Below are 24,247 nucleotides of genomic sequence, written 5' to 3'. Positions count from 1 at the left end.
CAATAGGCCCTAAACATCACAACAGGGCTCATTACTTACAAAATGTCACTGTTGCACCGCCCTTCCACGACATACTCATGCAGATCCCTGTGTCTCCATTTCCCAGTGGCTCACTCACCTCGGCAGGTGTCTTTGCGATCTTTTTTGGCCATGCAGGGATCTTGTCCTTTCTGCAGTTTGCCAATCACCCAAGGTATTGAAAGCTGAATCCCTGCTCATGAGAAAGGGAACAGAGTTGGGATGAATGGCCTGAAGAGCTATCTCAGAGCCTCTTCAGATACCACTCAACAACAGGGAAGGTCAGTCTTGGAAGGTGGGACACACAGTGTAATCACTTCCCAAGGGCAATGAAGATTAGGGCATGGGGAAACAAGCAAGGGCCGATTCAAAATTACTACATGGTTCTGGAAATGAACTTCTCTGAGACAGGGTATGCCTGTACAGTTTTCAATAACATCTAAATGTCTTAGATGAATTTAGGACTATCAGACTACATAAACTGGGATGCAGTCCCTGGCCTGTGTCAGAAAACTGGGAGCAAGATGCAAGGAAGGGCAAAGGGAGAAAAAAGCAAAAACAGTATGAGAGAAAACAGACTTTCACTCTTCAGAGATGTGACTTCCCCTGCAGCACAATGGGGTAGAAAACAGTGGGTTCTGAACCCAAAGAAGCAGCTTCATGGTGCAGGAGAATTGTCTGTATTTTGTCAATCATGTTTTAAATAAACACTAATTGGCCAGACAAGAAGTATAGGCGGGTCAACCAGACAGAAAGTAAAGGCGGGGCGATGAGAACAGAACATTGAAAAGGAGGAAGCCCATTCCTCCCACTCCTGCTCAGACTCCAAAGAAACAAGATGTGAGCTGCCCTACTGAGAAAGGTACCGAACCATGTGGCTAACATAGATAAAAACAATGGGTTAATATAGGCTACAAGAGCTAATATGTAGCCTAAACTAATGGGCCAATCAATTTTATAACTTATGGAGATCTCTTGTGATTTTCTTTGGGGCTTGCTGGCTGTGGGGTACTGGGCGGGACAGTACCGATCGTGTTACAGCTTCAAGATGTTCTAATACATTGTTTAGAAGCAAACCACTTACCCAGGGAGGCCAGGTTGCTGTAGTTCTCCAGCATCACCTCCCGGTACAAGGTTCTCTGTGCAGAGTCCAGATGCAACCACTCATCCTGGCTGAAGAACACGGCCACATCCCTGAATGTCACAGGCTCCTGGAACAGCAAACCCATTCCTGCTTACCCTAGAGCAACAGTTCTCAACCTGTGGGTCACAACCTGAGGGTGGGGGCTGAACTGCTTTCACATCAGATACCCTGCATAACAGACAGTTACATTACAATTCATAATGGTACAAAATTACAGTTATGAAGTAACAACAAAAATAATTTTATGATTAGGGGTCACCACAACATGAGGAACTGTATTAAAGGTTGCATTAATCAGGAAGGTGGAGAAGCACTGTCATAGACCATCATCTGGATGAAGGTAACACTGGGTGCATACCAAAAAATTCTGGCACTATCTCAGGATACTAGTATTCTGAATCATCTAGTTATGTAATTTCTCAGTAATAGTTATTAACTATTTTACTAAGCAAGTATTTATTAAGAACCCAGTAGAATCAAAGATATATGACACCAGTTGTGGAGGTTAGGGATTAGAGGGGGCAGAATCCCTGACAGTAGGGAATTAAAATCCCAACCTAAAACTTTATAGTGTTTCTAAGCAAGCACAACCTTCTTTCACTCAGAATCTAAGCAACAGAAAGAACAATATAAATCAGAATACAGGTAGAGCAGTGCAGGAAAGCTGAGGAAAATGCCAACCAAACACTAAGAAACCCCTTCTTCTAAAACATACTTTAGTGCGTATGCTAGGGATTACGGTAGGAACTTTGCAAACACTATCACCTTTAAATCTTATGAAAACCCTTTAAGGACAAGGCTATAGTTACATCATTTTGCAAATGGAAAAACATGTCTAGAAAGGTTAAATAACCTAGGTCAGAAAGTTGACTCAGTGGGTAAAGGCACTTGCCTCCCAGTCTTGACAACCAGAGTTTGATGCTGAGTACCCACATGGTAGAAGAGAATCAACATCTACAAGTTGTCTTCTTACCCCAAAACTTGTGCTGTATCTCAGACATACATACTCAATAAATAAATAAACGGGTTAAGTAACCTTCCTGAGAGAATATTAGAAAAAAAGGTGGAACTAGGGTTCGAGTTCAGGTAAGCAGACCTCTAAGCTACTATCAGGTTTCTATTCAATGTGAAAGTCAAAAGAACCATAGGATTTGTAAAACTGTATAGATGTCAGACTGCCATTAAGAAAGTAATTTCAGCCTGGCGGTGGTGGCGCATGCCTTTAATCTCAGCACCCAGGAGGCAGAGGCAGGTGGATCTCTGTGAGTTCAAAGCCTGGTCTGCAGAGTGAGTTCCAGGACAGCCAGGACTACACAGAGAAACCCTGTCTCAAAAAAACAGAAAAGCGGGTTGGAGAGATGGGTTAGTGATTAAGAGCACCGTCTGCTCGTCTAAAGGTCCTGAGTTCAGTTCCCAGCAACCACGTGGTGGCTTACAACCATTGGTAATGAGATCTGGTGCCTTCTTCTGGCCTGCAGGCATGCATGTAGGCAGAATACTGTATACACAATAAATAAATAAATCTTTTTTAAAAATAGAAAAGTAATTTCTTCCAAAAGAAACGTAATCCCCAAATACAAGAAAGCACAAGTGAAGGAAAGAGATTCTTGTATTACAGAGATGAAGCTTTAGAACAATGTTATGGGTATTTTACTGAGAATCCATCAAAACGGGAAAAGTATATCATTTTATTTTAACCTTGCACTTTTACTACTGGGACTGATTCCATCACAGAAATACTCCCACCACTATGGAGGGACATTCCTCCAGAATGGCCCCTGGCAGGCAGGTCCCTGAGCCTGTGAATGTGATGTGCATGACAATGGACTCTGGAATTGTCTACTTTGTGGCTGTGAGACAGGCAGACAACCTAGATTATTATGCAGGTAGAGCTGTAATGACAATGTCATATAAGAAAGACTCAGGGGGCTGGAGAGATGGCTTAGAGGTTAAGAGCATTGCCTGCCCTTCCAAAGGTCGTGAGTTCAATTCCCAGCAACCACATGGTGGCTCACGGCCATTTGTAATGGGGTCTGGTGCCCTCTTCTGGCCTGCAGGCATACACACAGACAGAATATTGTATACATAATAAATAAATAAATAAACAAATATTTTAAAAAGCAAGAAAGAAAGACTCAGATGTAAGAGAAGCCTATCTGATAATACAAGCCAAGACTGAGGTGATGGAACTCACTTCTAGGCAGTGAAAAGGCCAAGGAAACAGATTTTCCCTCTCAGTATCCGCCCACAACCAGCCCAGGAGACCACAGCTTGACAATAAACTAGAGTAAGACTTCTGACTTTCAGAACTGTGAGGCGATCAACTTGTGCTGTTCTAAACAATAAATCAGTGGTAACATGTTACACAGCAAAAAACAAACAAACAAAAAACATAGAGGATAAGGGTAACCTACATGTTTATTAATAAGGCAATGAAAAGGCAAATGATAATACATGTTACATGAAATACATAGTCATTAGAAGAATGGGGTAAATTTGGACACCTGACACTAGATTTGATCTTAATATACTACTGCTACAAAACAATCTTTTGTAAAGTTCTATACATATATACACCTATGCAGGGTACACACACAACACCCGGAACACTTCCCTAATTATTTTCTGGTGTTTATGGAGAGGGGCAGAAAAGCTGTCCTTCATTAATTTCTTAACATCCTCACAATTTTTTCTATGTGTTTATTTCTTCCTTTCTTTCAAATTTGTTTTCAGTGCTGAAGATGAAACTCAGGGCTTCACTCATTTTAAATATGCACTCTACTTAAGTCTGCCTATAACTTAGGCAAACTAGGTTCATTCCTATTTATGACTTAATCTCTGTTTCTCAAGGACTTGGCTATGCCCCACCTGTAACCTTAACTATCAATGGGTCTGTACTGCCTGTTCTAGGAATGGCAATCATGTCTGTTTTGAAAGGTTATATGACCACCTTGCTATGACTATCTGTTGTCATGACTACCTTGTTATGCTGCCCACCTTGCAACCAAGTCTTTGGTTCATGAGGGACTAACTTGTTATATTTATGTTCTGCTCCTGTAACCCCGCCTATTTTGACCACCAAATCACCTATTTGGAAACCCCCTACCCTGAGTTATAAAAGCCTATTCTTCTCTATATCCAATGCAGGCCTCTCAAACTCTGCCTTAGTGAGAGGCATCAGTTGTACATGAGGAAAACACCTTGCTTTAATTAATTGCTTGTTTTAATTAATTGGTCATGATGAGTTGGGTCAGTAGTCTTTCTCCTCACATCTTTGGGATTAGCACTACCATTGAACTACACACCTAACCGCTGAATTATTTCAGGGTATAATTTAGCTCAGTGGCAGAATACTTACTTGCTGGGCGTACATGGGGCCTAGGTTCAGTCCCCAGTAACCACAAAAACATCCAGAATCTAACTGAACTTCTAAACCAGCTTTTCTATTGTACCTTGCTATGGTCTGGGTGTGAGATGTCCTCTACATGCTCATGTGTCTGAACACTCACCTGGTCCCCAGCCTAGGGCACTGTTTTGCGAGACTGTAGAATTTTGAAGCTGTGGCCTCGCCAGCAGAAGTGGATCACTAGGGTGGGCCCTGGAGAAATCTCATTCCAGTTAGGGTTTCTCCTTTCAGATCTATCCAGATGTGAACAAGCTCTACTCAACACTACCACTGTCAGAGACCAATCTACTCTTGCTATTCCTTTTCCTGACATGATGAACTATAGTCCCTAAAACCGTGAGTCAATAAATTCTTCCTCTTTTAAGTTGCTTCTGTCAGATACCCTGTTCTAGCGACAAGAAAAGAAGCTAATATATACTTCTTTGCATTATTGGTGGTTTCTCTAGAATCACAGCATTCTTAGTTCTTCTCTACAGCAAACATATTCTTCAAAGAGTAGCAGAACCTTGCAAGTATAGCGAACATTGCCGTCTCTTCTTTATGTTATGGCTATGGGGTTTTCCTAGTTACAGGACTGCACCCATCATACTCCTGTACCGCTTCCACTTAGAGGAAAGGGAGGCAGCACAGCAAGACTGAGTGAGGACGCCAAGGTTCCGCTGCAATCCTCCTTAACAGTACACACAGACCTTACACCAGTATCCCTGGATCTGTGTGAAGCGACGTGGGTTGAGGAGCCCTCAGAGGAACTCTTACTTACCCAGTTACCTTTCTAATGCTCTAACCTGAATTTCCAGCTAGCACAACTTCCTCTTAGCTACCAGAACTTTTTACAGTCTTTCTTGCTCTGCTGGCAACAAGCAAGCTAAATTTCCTTGAGTCTGGGAATGTCTTCATTTTGCCTTTATTCTTGAAGACAGTCTTCAGTGGATACAGACTGAGTGACAGTTTCTGTCTACGTATGAAAGCCATTTGACTTTTTCTGGACTCTGGTTTCTGATGAAAAGTCAATGGTCACCATTTCTCTCTGTGTAACAATTTTTTGATCTGCTTTCTAATTCTTGTTTTTTGTAATTTGCCTATGACTGTTCAGTTCAATATGATGGCCAGCAGTCATGAGTGGCCATTACCACAAACTGTGGCTTCTAAGTGATATGTGCTGTGTGTTTAAACATTTAAAAGATTGGTTTACTAAGTGTGTGTGTGTGTGTGTGTGTAAAGACACACACACATATACAAATGTAAGCATAAAGACACATGCATGTACGCACAAACACTCAGTACCTTGATAATTTTATATTGGTTACATGCGAAATAATGTTTGTATAAAGTGTATTAAATAAAACATTAGATTACTTGCTCCTGTATTTAATATTTAGACATTTGGACTACATGTATGGTTCACACACTACTGCCAATGATGGGTAACTCTTATGAAAACTTCCTTCTCTCAAAATTCTCCTTTACAACTGCAAAATACATTTCACTCCCTAGATTCTGTAAGTTATATAACCACATTCCTGGTGGGTGGGTATTTATGTCTTTATTTTCTACGTGTATATGTATGTGTACACATGTGTTGCTGTGGAATAATCTTTTGTACACTGTGAAGAAGCATCACTCTGATTGGTTTAATAAAAAGCTGAATGGCCAATAGCTAGGCAGGATCTCCAGGCACAGAGGATGCTGGGAAGAGGCACAGAGGAAGCAGGAAAGCGGGAAGGACAGCACGTAGATGAGATAGTCGAGCTTCGGGGCAGCACATAGATGAACAGGAATGGGTTAATTCAAGTTATAAGAGCTGGCTAAAAACAAACCTAAGCTATCGGCCAAGCTTTCATAATTAATAATTAGTTTCTGTGTAGTGATTTGGGAGCAAGTGGTTGGGACAGGAAAATGCCGCCTACATAAGAGCTAACTGTAGTGATATTTCATTTATATTTTAATAAAGCTGAGGATCAGAAAGTAAAACGGCCCCACTGGTCAGCTTTACAGACCAAGCAGTGGTGACACACACCTTTAATCTCAGTAGCCACACTAGATCGCCATAGAAACCGGGCAGTGCAAGCCTTTAATCCCAGTCCTACATGGCTGGAGACCGGAGGAGACAGCTCTCAGACACAGTCTCATTCTGAGATTCCTGGAGGCAGGATTGCCATTTCGGACTGAGGCAGAGGTTAAGAGTCAGTGGTTGACTGTTTTGCTTTTCTGACCTTCAGGTTGAACCCCAATTTCTGTCTCTGAGTTTTTATTAATCATGCTTCAGCTAGTGGGACAAGCCTAAGCTAGAGGCTGAGCTTTAATAATTAACAAGTCTCTGTGATGTTTTGTGAGCTGGCAGCCCAAAGAAAAATCTGTCTACAAGTTCCCAGTTGGTAGACTGTTTAGGAAGAATTAGGAGCGTGGGCTTTGAGGTTTCAAAAGCCCCATGAAAGGCCCATGACACACATCTTGTGTGTCAGACGGAGCTCTCACTACTGCTCCAGTGCTATCCCTGTCTGCTCACTCACACTTCTTATAATGATGGCCATGGGCTGACCCTAGGAAAGTCACGCAGCAGCAGCACCTCAGTCCATGGAAACCAGCTCTGAGCAGCTGCTGAGCATCTTTTCCAGAAACATCCATTCATCCCAGGTAGAGAGGGCACCAACAGACAGGCACCAATTCTGTGTACCTCCAGCTTGGCAAACCCGTGCATTGACTGGGGTTTCTTATGGTACTATGCCCCACCACAGCATGAGCAACTTCAGAAATGTCTCCAACCAGAGTCACTCTCCCAGCTCTGAGAGACCCTCACACCACCAGCTACCCAGTCCCTAACACACACACCTAGGGCAGGAACAAGTGGGGATCAGAATCTCAGATTAGGGCCTTGGACCCTCTTTCTCCAACCATGACATCCTCATTAGCACAGGCCTAGTTTTCTGTTGTACTCTTCTCCTTAGTTCATTGCTGCATCACAGATCAAGGTCTTCTGAAGGTCACCAAGTTTTACTCTGTGCCTCCTGCTGGTGCCAGAAGGAAATAGCTACAATACAAGTACAAACTCTTCCATAACTTCTCTTACCTAAAATGAAAACTGTCTGTCCATATAGACACACAGAGAAGTATCCCCACCTTTGGACAGAGGATAGCCCAGGCCAGAGTGAGGACTGCTGGGCACTGTATTCTGCTGGTGTTTATCACTACCATGGCACTGAATTTACAGGGGAGAAACAAGCTGAGCCAAGCAGATTTACAGGATTCAGAGCTTCAGAGACTACTGAGGACAAACCATCCTGCTCAATTGGCTTTGGACCAACCTCCTATTTCTGATAACACTACAAAGTAAACATCAGCTCTGCTATTCCTCAGCATTTAAATTATCCAACAAAGAAAGGGAAGTACTCTGGCTTTACTAAGTCTCATTAAGAGACAGTTCTTTCCTCTGGATAAAAAGGACAGAAATTCTACCTCTAGCCCTGGATGGAGTCCTGACACTCTAAACTAGCCAGAACTTTACATATTCTGTTTCCTTCCTTTAAAAGCTAATCCGGGGGCTGCAGAAACGGCTCAGTGGCTAAGGGCACTGGCTGCTCTTCCACAGGATCCAGATTCAATTCCCAGCACTCACACAGTGTCTTACAATCACCTGTAACTCCAGTTCCAGGGCATCTGACAACTTCTTCCAGCCTCCATGGGCACCTGGCACACACGGTGCACACAAACATGCAGGCAAACCATTTATACACATAAAGTAAAAATAATAATTTTTCAAAAATTTTAAAGCGTTAATCAAGTTGGGCCTGTCAATTACCTGGCGAGGAATTTGCCTCTACCTGCTTCCTCCACCACCAAAATCTGATTCATCTCAAGATATGCTAAGGAGGAGGAGGACTAATTGTCCCTTAATGAAATAATGTATTCATCCTTCCCAGAAGTCTTTGGGTAGTGTCTTGTAGGCTTCCATCATGTAACCTTTGGAGATTGCCGGATTTTTAGAGTTCTCCAGAAAACTGTAACTATTCCTTTGTACCCTTTTCTTTTTTTCAACTACTGAACAAAATCCCAAGCATGCTTTCCTTGGCGCTCTGGGGCGTCTCATGATTTCCCTGAAGCTACTTCTCCTTCCACACAACTTTCTGCCTACTATGCAGTATCGTGACCTCCACTGCTGAACCTGCCTCTTGGATCCTAACTCTAAGACATGGCTTTCTTCCTCTTTTCCATTTCCCTCCTCCTGGCAGCTGCCAAGGTTTACAACCTGTCTGCCCTGTTATTTTTCTCAAACTCTAATAACATTTTCTTCAAGCTTCCTTCTGAGTACACTTCTAAATTCTGTTATTAATGAAATTAAGAACCCAAGAGAGGGTACCAAATTCCCTGGCAACAGAAGGTATTTTAAATTATAATGAATGACACCCCCCCCATACCTCCCCTTTGGCTAAGAAAATGGAATAGACATTCCACCTAGACGATCCCATTACCCCACCTTTTTGTTTTCTTTTAGAAAAGCATCTGGGAGGGTTTGTAAGATGGTGGTTACAGGACAGTACCTATTCTGGACCTGGCAGAATTCTTTGTCCCCAGGTCTACTCCTTTGATAAGTGTAAGGTGGAAGGCTTTTGTACCTTTTCCTTGAGGGTCAGATATGCAACTGGACTTTGCATATCTCTGCTGAAAGCTAATTTTGCAAGTGAGAAAAGTAACAGGGCTAAGAAGGGAAACACAATCACATCCTTGAGTCAGAAAGCAACTTATGCAAAGACAAGCTTCACTTACTGTCCCTCGAGCAGCCAGCAAATCCACAGCCATTTCCTTTCTTAGTTTTCCTGCCAAAGGAGAGCTGAGTGCTGACAAAGTATGCCTGGTAAGGGGGAAAAAATGTGGTAAGGAATTCTGGTACCAAGGAAAGGCCCGGAATAAGGACGTTAAAACCACCCACAATGAAGACCTGGAGAGGTGGCCCAATGATTAAGAGCACTTCCTGCTCTTGTAGAGAACCTGAGTTTGATTATCAGCACCCATAAACTCCAGTTTCAGGGGATCCAACATCCTCTTCTGGCCTCCTCAGGTTCTGTGCTCACGGACACACATACACAAACACAGACACATAAACATGATTTAATTTTTAAAACACACCCATAATGGTCATGAGATCCCAAGAAAGCTATCCCCTATAAACAACGCAAACCAAATGGTAAGAATGCTGACCAAACCAATCTGTCAGAACTCCATTCCTTAACAACACTTCTAATTTACACTCGTCCCTCCACGCCCACCTACAGGTCTATTAGCGCCTAGTACAAAAACTGTAGCAATGTCAAAAGGTGGGATATGCCGGATTTAAAGTACAAAGGATGATGTGTCCAAGTTCTCTGCAAATTCAGTGCCAGACTACCTAAAGGACTTGAGTGCTGGCCCTTCGGGATATCCTGGCACCAGTTCTCTGTGCAGCAGAGGTGGGGCTGTACTGCCGACGTGGCTGAGGTGGATAGCCAAGGGGTTCACAGACTGCCCAAAGTGACAAGACATTGCAAGGCATACAGATAAGAGAATTCTGCTTCCAGTCCAAGTCTCTAGACAAGTCTAAGCGAATGCTCCAGCCACACTATGCTTTGATTTCATCTGCATCGCGGGCACAATGGGGCCCATAACTTTGTATTAGATGCGCTTATTCATCAAGTTAGCCTAGACTGCTAGGTACCAGCTGTTGTTTTTATGACCTGCATCGCTAAGATGCCACAGAAGATGCACCGGTCCCCGGCCTCCGCAGTCTGGGGCCCACCGCTCTCCGTGACGGGCCGAGCCAGCCTGCGGATCTCCAACCTAAAGGCCGCGAAGCAGACGCCAGGCCGCGCCAGGCCCGCCGCGAAGCCCACCGCCCGCTACGCCCCGCCCGCCCACTCCGTCGCACTCACGGACGTCGGCGCTCGCCCCAGCCGCCCTCAGCACGAGCAGTCTCGAGGATGTCTGCCCCAGGCGCGCACTCCTTGTAGTCAGGATCACCTCGGCTACGAGCGCCCCCCAAAACGCCGCGAGCTGCCCCGCCACCAGGAGAAACCCCAGAGAACTACCATTCCCGGCATGCCTCGGGGCTTCTCTGACTACATTTCCCAGAATGCACCGGGACCAAGAAATCGCTGAGTGTAGCTGTGGTTTGTGTATTAAGGTTGCTGTAATGTAGGGCTTGGCGGGAGGTGGGGAGGGGGTGCACCACAAACCTGGCAACCTCTGCAGACCCAGCCAGGCTCTCTCAGTCAGTCCTCAGACTTGTTCGCTTGGCCGGCAAAGTGATATGACAAGACCAAACCGGAATCCAGTGTTTGGGAGTTAGGATCCCACCCACACCAAGTACCAAGCTAGTCCACTAACTACTTATGGAGTTACAGGACAGCCAGGGCTAGATAGATAAACTTATGTCTAAAAACAGACAAAAAGTCCTAGGAGACTGTGTAGCTTATACCATTAATCATAATTTGAATCATTTTAACGTGTTAAAACACACAGAAAATGCACATAGGTTTCAGGGGGTTTGCTTGTTTTGTTTGTGACAAGGGCCTTGGTATTCAGCCAAGGATGGCTTCAGCACCTGAAGAATTTAAAAGTATTTGATTGAATACACACACTTAGCCTTTTATCTATTTATTTAAATTCAGCTAGCTGCTGAATCCTGAGATCAATTGCCATTTGGATGGAACAGAGAGGAATGGACCTTCAAAGAGCCTGCCCATCCCTATCCTCTAGGTTTTGTGTTTTTTAAAGACACACACATAATGATAACTCTCTCAAACATCTTTCTGATTTGGAAAACCATCTAGAAAAATGTAACAGCAGTTTAAATACCCCTCTTCCCAGTGGCTGAAGTGAGGCAGTCTCAGAAGCCATAGGCTGTTGAGTGAAAAACCCAATTCCAGGAATGTGTTGCCTCTCTCAGTATTACTGGCCAAAGTATTATTGGCCCCGACCACCTCATAACTTACAAACTTTATAGTCTCTACAGGTGTTTGCATCCCAGAACTACGTGTAAGTCCCTATTGTTGAAGATATCACCCAGTTTAGTTGCAGGACATGGAGAAATCAGGCTTGGATCTGGCTGGAAGACCCCCCCCCCATACTAACTCACTTTCATAGTGCTGAAAAACACCGTGCAGACTGCTAGGGGAGACCTGACGCCAACAGTCTTGCTCAGCTATGGACAGAGTGTGCTAACACCATGAGTATGCCAGGGGAGATAAGCTCATTGGTATGGGGAGGCTACTGCTATTACTTTGTTGAATACGTATTACATGCCTCCAAAACATTTGTGATTATGGACATAAATTGCCACTGCTGTTAACACCGGTTGTAGGGGGAAACCTTTAGTTTTTAAGTGTGATTTGTGTGTATGCACACGTGAGCAGAGATGCCCATGGAAGTCAGAAGCCTTGGATCCTATGGAGCTGAAGTTACAGGAAGTTATGGATCACCCAGAATAGGTGCTGAAATAGAACCAGAGTCTTCTGCAAAAGTTAACCATGGGATTGTAATCTCTCCTAACTTGGGAAAGGCTCCTCCCCGGGGGTGGATAGTTACTGTGGTGACACAATTGAGCATGGTACCGAGAATAAGGACGGTTGCTGCAGCATATCTACCCAATGCTCAGCCATAAACGGGAGAAAATAACCAGACAACTATATTACGCCAAGACACAGAGAACATTGCACAAGAGGCAGAAGGGAGGGAGGGTTAGTGTTCTATGTTTTGAACTTACTCTGAATGAAAACAAGAAAGGAGGCTCATACGGAATCCTCTCAGGCTTACGAAGCTGACGCCAGGAGTTTAGATAAGCAGTGCATAGTCGCTACAGGGAGCACAAGGAAACAGGCACAGCCCAGGGCCACGAGCTGTGCTCTCTGTGGCTACACGGTGACATAATTTCTCCTTTCTGTGTGTATGTGTAAATTGAATTTCAAAAGCATTTGTCTACAGAGCCTTTACTTCTCAATTTAACACACCAAAGGTAGTTACTTTCTGAGAAAAACAAGTGGAGACACCATGCATTCTGTGAGTTAAAGTGCCTTTAGGTCTGAACCACAGGGGGTAAATGGTGGGAAGATAGTGCAAAGGACAGTATATACCTGCGTAGCTCCGTGATTTCCTTCTCAGGTCAGTGACTCAGAGAAAGGAAAAATGAACCATAAGCTTGAGCAACAAACAAGAACTTTTTTCCAGAGTATTCAAAACCAAACTTTAGTGACCATGAGGTAGCTACAAGTCACCTATGCAGATTTCTTTTCTCATCCTTCCTAATCCAGCTATTTTGCATCAACACTGAAAGGCTTTGTCCAACACAGATCCTAGGCTCATCTGAAGTCTGGTGATTCAAGGATCCACTTTGACCTACATCGGCAGGTTCCCTGTGATGTTTCGAAAGCTGGTGGTTGAATCTGAATCACTAGAAAGAAAATATTAATCCTTCAATCTTAGAGCCAACTCTAGTCAGTAAAACTTAAGAACATGTGGAAAACATTCAAGTTTTTCCAACACTCGCAAGTCTATCCTGCATCACAAACGCCTGGTGTTTGCTGAAGTCTAACTTGATGCTCACCCCCCACTATTATCCCTCTCTCTCCAGGATGACTCCTGCTACAGTCAGCATGGAACGGGTGTCCTTTGGCAGATTTACCACGGGCATCTTACTTAGATGGTTCTTCTCAGGAATGAATCTTCTGATGGTTGGCAAGAGATGAACTCTGGCTGAAGGCTTTCCCACATGTTTTGCATTTATAAGGCTTCTCTCCGGTGTGTGTTCTCATATGTGTCATAAGTGAGGAACTCTGTCTGAAGGCTTTCCTGCACACTTTACAGCTAAATGGTTTCTCTCCAGTATGAATTCTCTGATGCTGAATTAGAGCCGAGCTTTGGTTGAAGGCTTTCCCACAGTCAGTGCACTTGTAAGGTTTCTCACCAGTATGGACTTTGCGGTGAGTATTGACCGCGGAGTGGCAACTGAAAGCTTTCCCACATTCCTTACACTGAAAAGGCTTCTCGCCCGTGTGGATTCTGTAATGGACATTGAGGCGTGAGAGCCAGGAGAAGGCCTTCCCACACTTATCGCACTTGTAAGGCTTTTCTCCGGTGTGGATTCTTTGATGTTGGATAAGTGCTGAGCTTTGGCTGAAGGTCTTCCCACATTCCTTGCATGCATATGGCTTCTCTCCAGTGTGAATTCTCTGATGTATAATCAGGGCTGAGTGGTAACTGAACACTTTGCCACACATACTACAATGAAAGGGCTTCTCTCCAGTGTGAATACGGCGGTGTCTGCTGAGCCGTGATACTGATGTAAAGGCTTTCCCACACTGGGTACATTCATATGGTTTCTCCCCCGTGTGAATTCTATGGTGCTGAATAAGAGACGAGCATTGACTAAAGGCTCTCCCGCACTCGTTACACTTATAAGGCTTTTCTCCGGTGTGGATCCGCTGGTGATTATTAAGGGATGAGCTGACTTTGAAGGTTTTGCCACATTCCTTACATTGATAGGGTCTCTCTCCAGTATGCATTCTCTGATGCCCAATGAGCGAGGTGGTGAATCTGAAAGCCTTTCCACACTCGCTGCACACGTATGGTCTTTCTCCAGTATGGACCCTCAGGTGCAGTGTCAGGGATGAGCTTTGGCTGAAAGCCTTCTGGCATTCCTTACATTTGTAGAGCTTCTCTCCGGTATGGATCCGCTGGTGTTTGCTCCGGGAAGAACTGTGGAGAAAGCCTTTGCCACAGACATTACACTTATAGCACCTGTGCGTTGTGCTGACTCCCGGCTGTTTGAACAGGGCTGAGTGCTGCTGTGGGCGGGCCTTCCTTCCTCTGGAGACAACTCCAGGTTTGCTAGTACATGGAGACTTGACATCAGGATTGCTCAGGCGTTCCACGCCTGTAAAGGCCCTCTCTTGTACACAGTCTTTTCTAATGGAAAGTAGCATTTTGCTGAAAAGTTTGGCCTTGTTGCCTCGCTGCTCCTCCAACAGCTCCTTATTTACATATGTTTTCCCCAATACGAGGTCAAAATAATCATCAACTCTGTGAATTTTCAAGATTTCTCTCTTTTCTTCTTTGGAAACTATGGATTCCAACATGCTCTTCCATCCTAAATGAAACAAAATGTAAGTGATTATTGCACTGGGAATAAAGGAAAATGATACCAAATTCATGAACACAGCTAACAAATCCAAACCCAGAACCTTAGGGAAGGTTAGGAACAAGGACAAAGGAAAAGAAATAGGAGGATGGACATTCCTGAAAGGAAGGGTCTGAAGAAATTGTGTGTGGGGTAGGGGGGGCTGAGGACATCAGATGGCAGCTCTCCAGGCAGGAGGGGGTGCCAGTCTTGATACAGCAACAATGCCTGGGTCATCCGGTGTTTCTGAGAAGAGCTTGTGTCCTATTCAGTTTCATCACCCGGATCAGGTGTCAGTATACCTAGGGAAATCCCAAAAGAAAACTGTAGGGACGAAGAGGAGGGAGGGAAAAGGGAAGGAAGGAGAAGGAAGAGCCTCTGCTCTCAGTTTCAGTCTCAGCAGTGCTGCCCTGGCCCTGGGCAGAGTGCTAATGCTGTGATGAGTATTCTCCCATAGACAAGGCTAACGTTGTAATGAGTATTCTCCCATAGACAAGGCTAACGTTGTAATGAGTATTCTCCCATAGACAAGGCTAATGCTGTAATGAGTATTCTCCCATAGACAAGGCTAATGCTGTAATGAGTATTCTCCCATAGACAAGGCTAATGCTGTGATGAGTATTCTCCCATAGACAAGGCTAATGCTGTAATGAGTATTCTCCCATAGACAAGGCTAATGCTGTGATGAGTATTCTCCCATAGACAAGGCTAATGCTGTGATGAGTATTCTCCCATAGACAAGGCTAATGCTGTAATGAGTATTCTCCCATAGACAAGGCTAATGCTGTGATGAGTATTCTCCCATAGACAAGGCTAATGTTGTAATGAGTATTCTCCCATAGACAAGGCTAATGCTGTGATGAGTATTCTCCCATAGACAAGGCTAACGTTGTAATGAGTATTCTCCCATAGACAAGGCTAATGCTGTGATGAGTATTCTCCCATAGACAAGGCTAATGCTGTAATGAGTATTCTCCCATAGACAAGGCTAATGCTGTGATGAGTATTCTCCCATAGACAAGGCTAACGTTGTAATGAGTATTCTCCCATAGACAAGGCTAATGCTGTGATGAGTATTCTCCCATAGACAAGGCTAACGTTGTAATGAGTATTCTCCCATAGACAAGGCTAATGCTGTGATGAGTATTCTCCCATAGACAAGGCTAACGTTGTAATGAGTATTCTCCCATAGACAAGGCTAATGCTGTGATGAGTATTCTCCCATAGACAAGGCTAATGCTGTGATGAGTATTCTCCCATAGACAAGGCTAATGCTGTGATGAGTATTCTCCCATAGACAAGGCTAATGCTGTGATGAGTATTCTCCCATAGACAAGGCTAATGCTGTGATGAGTATTCTCCCATAGACAAGGCTAATGCTGTGATGAGTATTCTCCCATAGACAAGGCTAATGCTGTGATGAGTATTCTCCCATAGACAAGGCTAACGTTGTAATGAGTATTCTCCCATAGACAAGGCTAATGCTGTGATGAGTATTCTCCCATAGACAAGGCTAATGCTGTGATGAGTATTCTCCCATAGACAAGGCTAATGCTGTGATGAGTATTCTCCCATAGACAAGGCTAATGCTGTGATGAGTATTCTCCCATAGACAAGGCTAACGTTGTAATGAGTATTCTCCCATAGACAAGGCTAATGCTGTAATGAGTATTCTCCCATAGACAAGGCTAATGCTGTAATGAGTATTCTCCCATAGACAAGGCTAATGCTGTGATGAGTATTCTCCCATAGACAAGGCTAATGCTGTGATGAGTATTCTCCCATAGACAAGGCTAATGCTGTAATGAGTATTCTCCCATAGACAAGGCTAATGCTGTGATGAGTATTCTCCCATAGACAAGGCTAATGCTGTGATGAGTATTCTCCCATAGACAAGGCTAATGCTGTAATGAGTATTCTCCCATAGACAAGGCTAATGCTGTGATGAGTATTCTCCCATAGACAAGGCTAACGTTGTAATGAGTATTCTCCCATAGACAAGGCTAATGCTGTGATGAGTATTCTCCCATAGACAAGGCTAACGTTGTAATGAGTATTCTCCCATAGACAAGGCTAATGCTGTGATGAGTATTCTCCCATAGACAAGGCTAACGTTGTAATGAGTATTCTCCCATAGACAAGGCTAATGCTGTGATGAGTATTCTCCCATAGACAAGGCTAATGCTGTGATGAGTATTCTCCCATAGACAAGGCTAATGCTGTGATGAGTATTCTCCCATAGACAAGGCTAATGCTGTGATGAGTATTCTCCCATAGACAAGGCTAATGCTGTGATGAGTATTCTCCCATAGACAAGGCTAATGCTGTGATGAGTATTCTCCCATAGACAAGGCTAATGCTGTGATGAGTATTCTCCCATAGACAAGGCTAATGCTGTGATGAGTATTCTCCCATAGACAAGGCTAATGCTGTGATGAGTATTCTCCCATAGACAAGGCTAACGTTGTAATGAGTATTCTCCCATAGACAAGGCTAATGCTGTGATGAGTATTCTCCCATAGACAAGGCTAATGCTGTGATGAGTATTCTCCCATAGACAAGGCTAACGTTGTAATGAGTATTCTCCCATAGACAAGGAAGGGCAAACCCTCAGAGGGATGAGTATTCTCCCATAGACAAGGCTCTGGAATTACAGGCAATAACAAGGAAGGACCAACCCTCACAAGGATGAGTAGTCTCCCATAGACAAGACTCTGGAATTACAGGCAATAACAAGGAAGGGTCAACTCTCACAGGGATGAGTTTTCTCCCATAGACAAGGCTCTGGAGGTACAGGCAATAACAAGGAAGGGCCAACTCTTATAGGGATGAGTATTCTCCCATAGACAAGGCTCTGGAATTACAGGCAATAACAAGGAAGGGCCAACTTTCACAGGCTTCCACTGATAGCCAAGCAACTAAATTGACAAAGAAGTAACTAGGACCTTATGAAAACTGTCTAAGAACAAACAAAACCAAGGCAGTGTGCAGCGGTGGTAACTACCCTGATACTTTAAGCTGGGTGATAAGAAGACGAAGTTGAAGATAAATCCTAAGGCCCAAGGTGGTGGGCTGGGTAAAGGTGCACGCTTGCCGAGCCTAACAACGTGAGTTCAATCCCTGGGACTCAAACGGTAGAAGGAAAGCACCGATTCCCGAAAGCCGTTCTCTGAGCACCACACTCAAGCTATGGCTTATACCCCAAGCCCCCTCCTGCACAATACAATGTAAATAAAACCTAAAAACTAAATAAGAGCCAAGATACTACACTACACGAAATGAAATCATTGATTCGAAAGAAATAAACCTATTTTACAAAGGAATTTTCACACTCTTGATTATAAAAGAGGTCACCTGTCCCCAGAAAATAGGAGAAATAGAATCAGGCTGGGACTTGTTCTCAACACTCGTTGCGTAAAGACACATGTGGACACTGCTGACAGGGAGCAAGGAATCTAATGCCAGAATTCTACCCCAACGCCTATTTCTAAAGGAGAGAAGAAAGAACTTAGACACATATGTACAATGTACACATAAACTTCAAAAAATGATTCATGGAAAAATCTCCTCATCAAAATAAAGGAAAATCTAAGACAGCTCATGAATATGCAATCCAAGACGAAACTGACTCAGAATGCCCAGCTACCGCCAGAGAGCAGTGAATTCTGGGTAAGCAGCAGTACCCAAGAGAATCATCCTCTGTACCAGAAACAAAGACAAAATCCAAAGCAGAAAAGAAAGGAGGCACTTGTAATGTGGCAATCCAATCCAACAAACTCAGCAGACAACAGGACCAGCACCTGCTGTCGACGACTCACGAACTGCCTGATGACTATCTGCAAACCTGTTTAAGTCCTGTAACTGTCACCAAATTGGTACACCTAGCTTCTCTCGTGCATTTGCACATGTACATATGTTTCTGCTGTTTTGCCTTAACAATGGATATTGAGTGACAAAGTCAAAGCAAAAGCCCAAGACAGTATGGCGATTATGTTATTATGAAAATTCAAAACGTCTGGAACTTTTGTTGGACCTCACAGCCAGAGTTAATAATACACCTTGAGATCACTTAAGATTCGAGACTGATACCCTACTATGTCCTCAGTCTGTTTGTCTAACCTGCCTTTATGAGAGAAATGTAATGACCATCCTTACTTGCCTTGGATTTTCCATGTAACCAACGTTTACAGCCTAAGCTAATGGATAACTGTAATCTTGACATGCCCTTGACCCAGAGAATAATGCATGTGTGTATGCATGCATGATGTGGCAGTCACTTGTGGAAAGCAAAAACTCTGTTGAAAAGCAACATTGTAAGATGAATAGCGCCCTAAATGTTTAAAGCAGCACTCAGATTGCTTGATAGCATCTGCTCGTTATCTGGGTCAGTTGAGTCAGTAAAGTTTCATCCCTTGTAAAACTCTGCTAAAGATCTCTGTAAAATATCCCGCATTCTTTCCCCATAGTCCTGTGGCATTCAATAAATACAGAGGAGAAGATCTTTGGTGGGGACACACGTGGGCCCAGGGACAGCATTCCTAAGACAGCATTCGGGTAGGCACAGGTTTAGACTCATATAATAGACAAATTACAGACAGGAGAGATGGAAGACACGGGGAGAAAGAAGGAGAGAATCTAAAACTGGGCTTGTTCTTGGTGAAGCCATTCCAAGGGGAAGGGCTCTGATTTATTTTCCTCAATGTGACACCAACACGTTTTGGATACGCTGAGGCTATTACTGATGCATTTAAGTGAGAGGTGGAACAAGGGACGCACTACAGTCATGAAGGCTATGTTCAAACCACGAGAGTGGAAGAGGCTGTTAGTGCAGTAAGCGTGAAGGGAAGGGTAGGAGAATCAAGACCGGCAGACATTGACTGCACATCACGCTGTAGCCCGTGCTCTCAAATGACAAAGTGCGATCTGTGCTTAGAGAACTCACCTTTCCCTCTGAACCAGATGGACGAGGTGACCAGAAACAAAGAGGGGAGACATGCCCTTCCCAGCAATCTCTGTGTGCTGGCACATCAAAGGAGGTCCCTGGCTCCTGAGTGTCTTCTGAGCATAATCCCCTTACCGTCCCCGGAAGGGAGGAAATGCCAAGTTCAAGTCCTGATCCCTTTGCCACTTACCTAGGTAGACACCTTGAAGCATTCCACTTTCCACCATCTGGAAGTCTTCTGCTTGCTCTAACTGAGCGATGATCTTTGGCTTGGAAAACAAAATCCCTGTTCACGAACAAGAAGACATGAGTGGTGTACTGGTATGGAGGTCCAGGTCCAGTGGACCCCAAGGTATGGGGGTACAGTGCACAGGAAGAGAAACAACAACCTAAAACTGGGCTCCCAGAGGATGTCCAGAGTGAGCCTCAGGATATGAGTCAGGGCTCTGGCTCGGCACTCCCTTTGGTAGGACGGCTTAGGGGACCCAGCAACAGAGCTGGGTTTGGAGAGCCAGGAAGAACACAAGAGAAGGTGTTCTTTATTAAATCAGCCATATTCAGACTTCTCAGAATCGGCAAGGGAAAAGGCAGCCATGACTGGCCCCATCCACAGGCCAAACCTAACCAGACCCTTCACACGTCCTCCCAGGTAGAGGGTAGGGATCATGCGTTTCCACTGCAGATCATGCACCCCAATAAACCCCTTACCCAGGGAGGCCAGGTTGCTGTAGTTCTCCAGCATCACCTCCCGGTACAGGCTTCTCTGTGCAGAGTCCAGATGCAACCACTCATCCTGGCTGAAGAACACGGCCACATCCCTGAACGTCACAGGCTCCTGGAACAGCAAACCCATCCCTGCTCAGCCCAGACCACGCCCACACAGAGTGTGAGTGAGGAGCAACTCTGCGAGGGTTTGAGCATTTCAAGCCAAGCAAGCATCTCTGAACAACGGCTTCATTAGCCAGCATGGGATTTACGACATTCCTACAGTAAGTGACTCACTGTGCCCTAAGAAACCTCAAATACAGCACCCTACAAGAGAGATCCTGACGTCACAAAACAAAATCAGGAAGACAGGACAGAACTTGAGACTAAGAAAGGTATGAGTCACTGAAAGGGAGATGGTGCGGTGGCTGCCATGTTTCTGATACTCTACATATCGTGGGTGAGGCATCTGCGCACAACCTCCGAGGCACTTCTACGGTGGAACTGCTAGGAGCTCACTTCTTTACCAAGCCAAAGGCACATCTCCACGACCCCAAGCTGCTCACGAAGCTTAGCACCTTTCCTGCTCTGAAAGGGCAAAAGTAAGTGAAATATGAGCGCTTTGACTTTCCTCCCTGGAAATGAAAGAAGGGACAGTGACGCCACTTCTGCTTCTTTGCAGCACTGAGAATCGAACCCAGAGCCTTGAGTAAGCCAGGCAAGTACTCCATCTATAAACAATATCCCCAGACCCTACTCCTTCTCAGAACCTCTGTCCTTTTCAGATGTACGTGAGTCTGTGAGTGTGTGTGTGTGTGTGTGTGAACCAGAAGTCAACCTCAGGTGTCAAACTCCTCAGTATGCTCTCCATCTTGGTTTTGAGACAGGGTCTCTCACTGGCCTAGACCTTGCTGACTCACTAGGCCAGTTGGCCCACGAGCCCCAGGGATTCGCCTGCTTCTCCAGGGCTGGGAAGACAAGCCACACGCCATTGCTCCTGGCTTTTTTGCTTGTGGTCGATTCATTGCATCGAACTTAGGTCCTCAGACTCGTGTGGCAGGTAGATTACTAATGGAGCCATCTTCCCAGACAGGTTGTGAATGTTCTTAATGGCTAAGTCATTTGTCAGTCTCCACTCAGAAAAGCTTCCCCAGAAACTGGTACACACGCCTTTCTTTGAGCAGAATCATGGCAGATGCGAACATGTCTTTAGACGAGGAAAGCAAAACATTTCTGGGTTTCTTAAAAAATAAAACAAGTTCAGCCAATCAGGCACCAAAGGAGCATGGCTTGCTCCCATCATCAGGGACTCTAAGTCTAAATAAACAAAGCTGGAACCTACCAGTTTCTGCGCTCTGCTTCTTTTTTTCTTCTTGTTTTTTTTTTTTTTTTTTTTTTTTGGTTTTTTGGTTTTTCGAGACAGGGTTTCTCTGTGGTTTTGGAGCCTATCCTGGAACTAGCTCTTGTAGACCAGGCTGGCCTTGAACTCACAGAGATCCACCTGTCTCTGCCTCCAAAGTGCTGGGATTAAAGGCGTGCGCCACCACCGCCCGCTTCTGCATTTATGCCCCGTCTCCTCGTCCTTCTGTTCCTTTGGATGTAGCCCAGAATTACTTCTAGTTATGAGGCAGGCATTCAATATGTCTATGAAGGTAGGGGCGGGGGTGGGAACAGCAGCTCTATTGCTTAATCTTAGTTTTATGGCCAAAGGATATCGGAGCCCATGAGCATTGAAGAGGCAAGTGAGAACAAGATTAGGCTGATCTGACAATCGGGCCATAAGACCTCAAGCAGCTAACATACACTGGGGAGGCAGGGGGGATAAGGTTTCCACTAGTCAAAGGTGTTCACTGGAAAAAGATATTAAGAATTGTAGCTGACACCCTACAGGCTGATCCCATCTCTTGGACAGCTACTCTGCTTGAGCGAGTAAGTTCCTGCTCTAAGAACACCTTACTCGTTGAGGTTCTATATGTCTTGCTGAAATCTTCTTCAGGAGAATGCAAGAGCCCGGGGACTATCTAAGAGCCTGACAGTCTGATGTCTGCTCGGTAGGTGGGGGTGAGGGATGCCAGTTAACTCCTGGTCAGTGGCCATGTAACGGATTAATGGAGACAGGAAAAATCGCCCTCCAGGAGTTATGACCTCACCTTTCAGCAGTTTCTGTTCCTCCTTGAGCACAGAGAAGCTCAAGAAAGGATGAAATAAACCCGCCTCTTCTGCAAACCGAAGGCAGCTCAAAAAGAAGTGGCCTTTACCCACCTGAACCGGGGCTGGCAGCAACCTCTTGGCCATTCTCCCTCTGTGGCTCCTCCTGAGAAGACACCTGAGGCAGAGGAAGAGGCTATGAGGTCCACTCATTATGACTGCTCTCCAGTCCTCACTGGGCCAAACCAGGTTAGAAACCACCTGCTGGGCATCTGCACAGCCTCGCCTCCCCCAGGCAAGATGGAACCTGGGCATGACCACCAAAACCAGAAGCAAGCAAAAAGCACACCTCATTATAGCTGGCCAAAGACAGAAGTAGGCAACAAGCACGCCTTGATATTGGGTCTGTGGTCTTTTCACAAGATATAATGAATAAAGACAACCGAATCGAGCAATTACAGCTATCGAATCCATGAGCAAGGTAAAAGAGACCATGGCGTGCAACTCCTGGAGGCAAGAAAAGGTATAAATATTGGACACACCTGCACTTGGCCACCCCACATGAAAGAAGTGACTGCAGAATGTGTACCCTTTTCAGAAGCCACCAACTAGAAACCAGTCCTCTCATCCACGTGGGCGTTTGCCTCTGTCAAAAGAATTACCGAAGTCTCTTACATTAACCAGACCCTCGCCGCCCCCTCCCCCGCACACGCACGCACGCATAAGAAACAGCACTAGATAGCATTGAGTTTAAATTTTGGAGAAAAGGGGATGGAGGTGCAGCTCATGGAAGAGCGCATGATATTAAAGTCCTGGGTCCCATGCCCAGCATCCTTCTACTCCTTTCCAACAGTAAAACCTTACAGCAAAGGAACAGAACTTTACCAAAAAAGAATACGGATTGTGGGGCTCACTTTAAGACACTGTCCAACACCGAAGACCGACAGGAACGAATAAACAAAGTTTGGGCTCCGGGTCGGGAAGCCTGCAGGCGCTGTGCTCAACCGCCCTGACTCGCAAACTTGAAGCCGGCGGCTTCCTAGACCGCTATCCCGGCCGCCGGACCGGAGCGACCTGGAGTCAAGGCCAAGGCCTGCACCTGCAGCAGAGGCCTCTGCGCGCTCCAACCCCGCTCGCTGCCCTGTTGCAGTTTATAATAAAGTAGTCCCACACTAGCCCAGAATGGAGTATAATAAAGGTTTCTTTATTAGGGGTAGACTCACAGATCAGCAGTCCTCAGCGTAGGGAGACACTGGAACCGAATCCAGCAGCCAAGGGGCCCGCACACGTTTTTACATATTGTGTATATAGTACATGTGACCACGCCCAAAGTGGGCCAGTATCTTAAAGGCTATTGGCTGAATAAGTTCCCACAGCACAGCCCCACCCCGTGGGCTCCTAGCTGCGACCGCTTTGCTTACAAACCAAAAAATCCCAACACCCAACGGAGGAACCACACTGGACTCAACTGCGCGTGCGCGCGGCCCCTGGCTTCCATTACGGACTACATTTCCCAGATGGCACCGCGACACCCTGTACGGTTCCAGGGTGGGAGACTGGAGCCTAAAGGCTGGAAGTCATCACCTCCCAGGCTTTTACGCACGTTGCATTCATAATTACAATGGTAATACTACTAACAAGAGCAAAGTGAGTGCCCTATAAAAATGCAGAATAAGGCGCTGGCTGCTTAGTTTCAGATGGCGAGTGGACTGTCCTCTTTCACTTTTTAATAGAAAATTATGC

General features: G+C 45.1%; 1 protein-coding gene across 8 annotated transcripts in view; it reads right to left on the bottom strand.

Annotated features, from left to right (window-relative positions):
* The window catches only part of Znf879 (zinc finger protein 879), a 30,132-nt gene extending 6,162 nt beyond the window's left edge, over positions 1-23,970 (bottom strand). The window contains exons 1-5 of one of the 8 annotated variants that reach the window (XM_075992761.1): positions 10,469-10,652; positions 9,502-9,624; positions 9,330-9,414; positions 1,103-1,229; positions 119-211 (exon numbers count right to left, since the gene is read on the bottom strand). In XM_075992761.1, the coding sequence (XP_075848876.1) occupies positions 119-211; positions 1,103-1,229; positions 9,330-9,362 (253 nt within the window). In that variant the 5' untranslated portion in view covers positions 9,363-9,414; positions 9,502-9,624; positions 10,469-10,652. Of the gene's footprint in view, positions 1-118; positions 212-1,102; positions 1,230-9,329; positions 10,429-10,468; positions 10,653-10,958; positions 14,680-19,841; positions 19,938-20,359; positions 20,487-22,618; positions 22,683-23,046; positions 23,154-23,727 lie in introns of those variants that run through there. The other 7 variants (XM_075992763.1, XM_075992759.1, XM_075992764.1 and 4 more) reach the window with 7 other exon arrangements.
* Between the last annotated feature and the right edge of the window lie 277 nt (positions 23,971-24,247).

The sequence above is a fragment of the Microtus pennsylvanicus genome, chromosome 11, assembly GCF_037038515.1.
Source record: "Microtus pennsylvanicus isolate mMicPen1 chromosome 11, mMicPen1.hap1, whole genome shotgun sequence".
Taxonomy (NCBI): domain Eukaryota; kingdom Metazoa; phylum Chordata; class Mammalia; order Rodentia; family Cricetidae; genus Microtus; species Microtus pennsylvanicus.
Note: the sequence above shows the minus strand (reverse complement) of the source record. Positions and strands in the feature narration are given on the sequence as shown.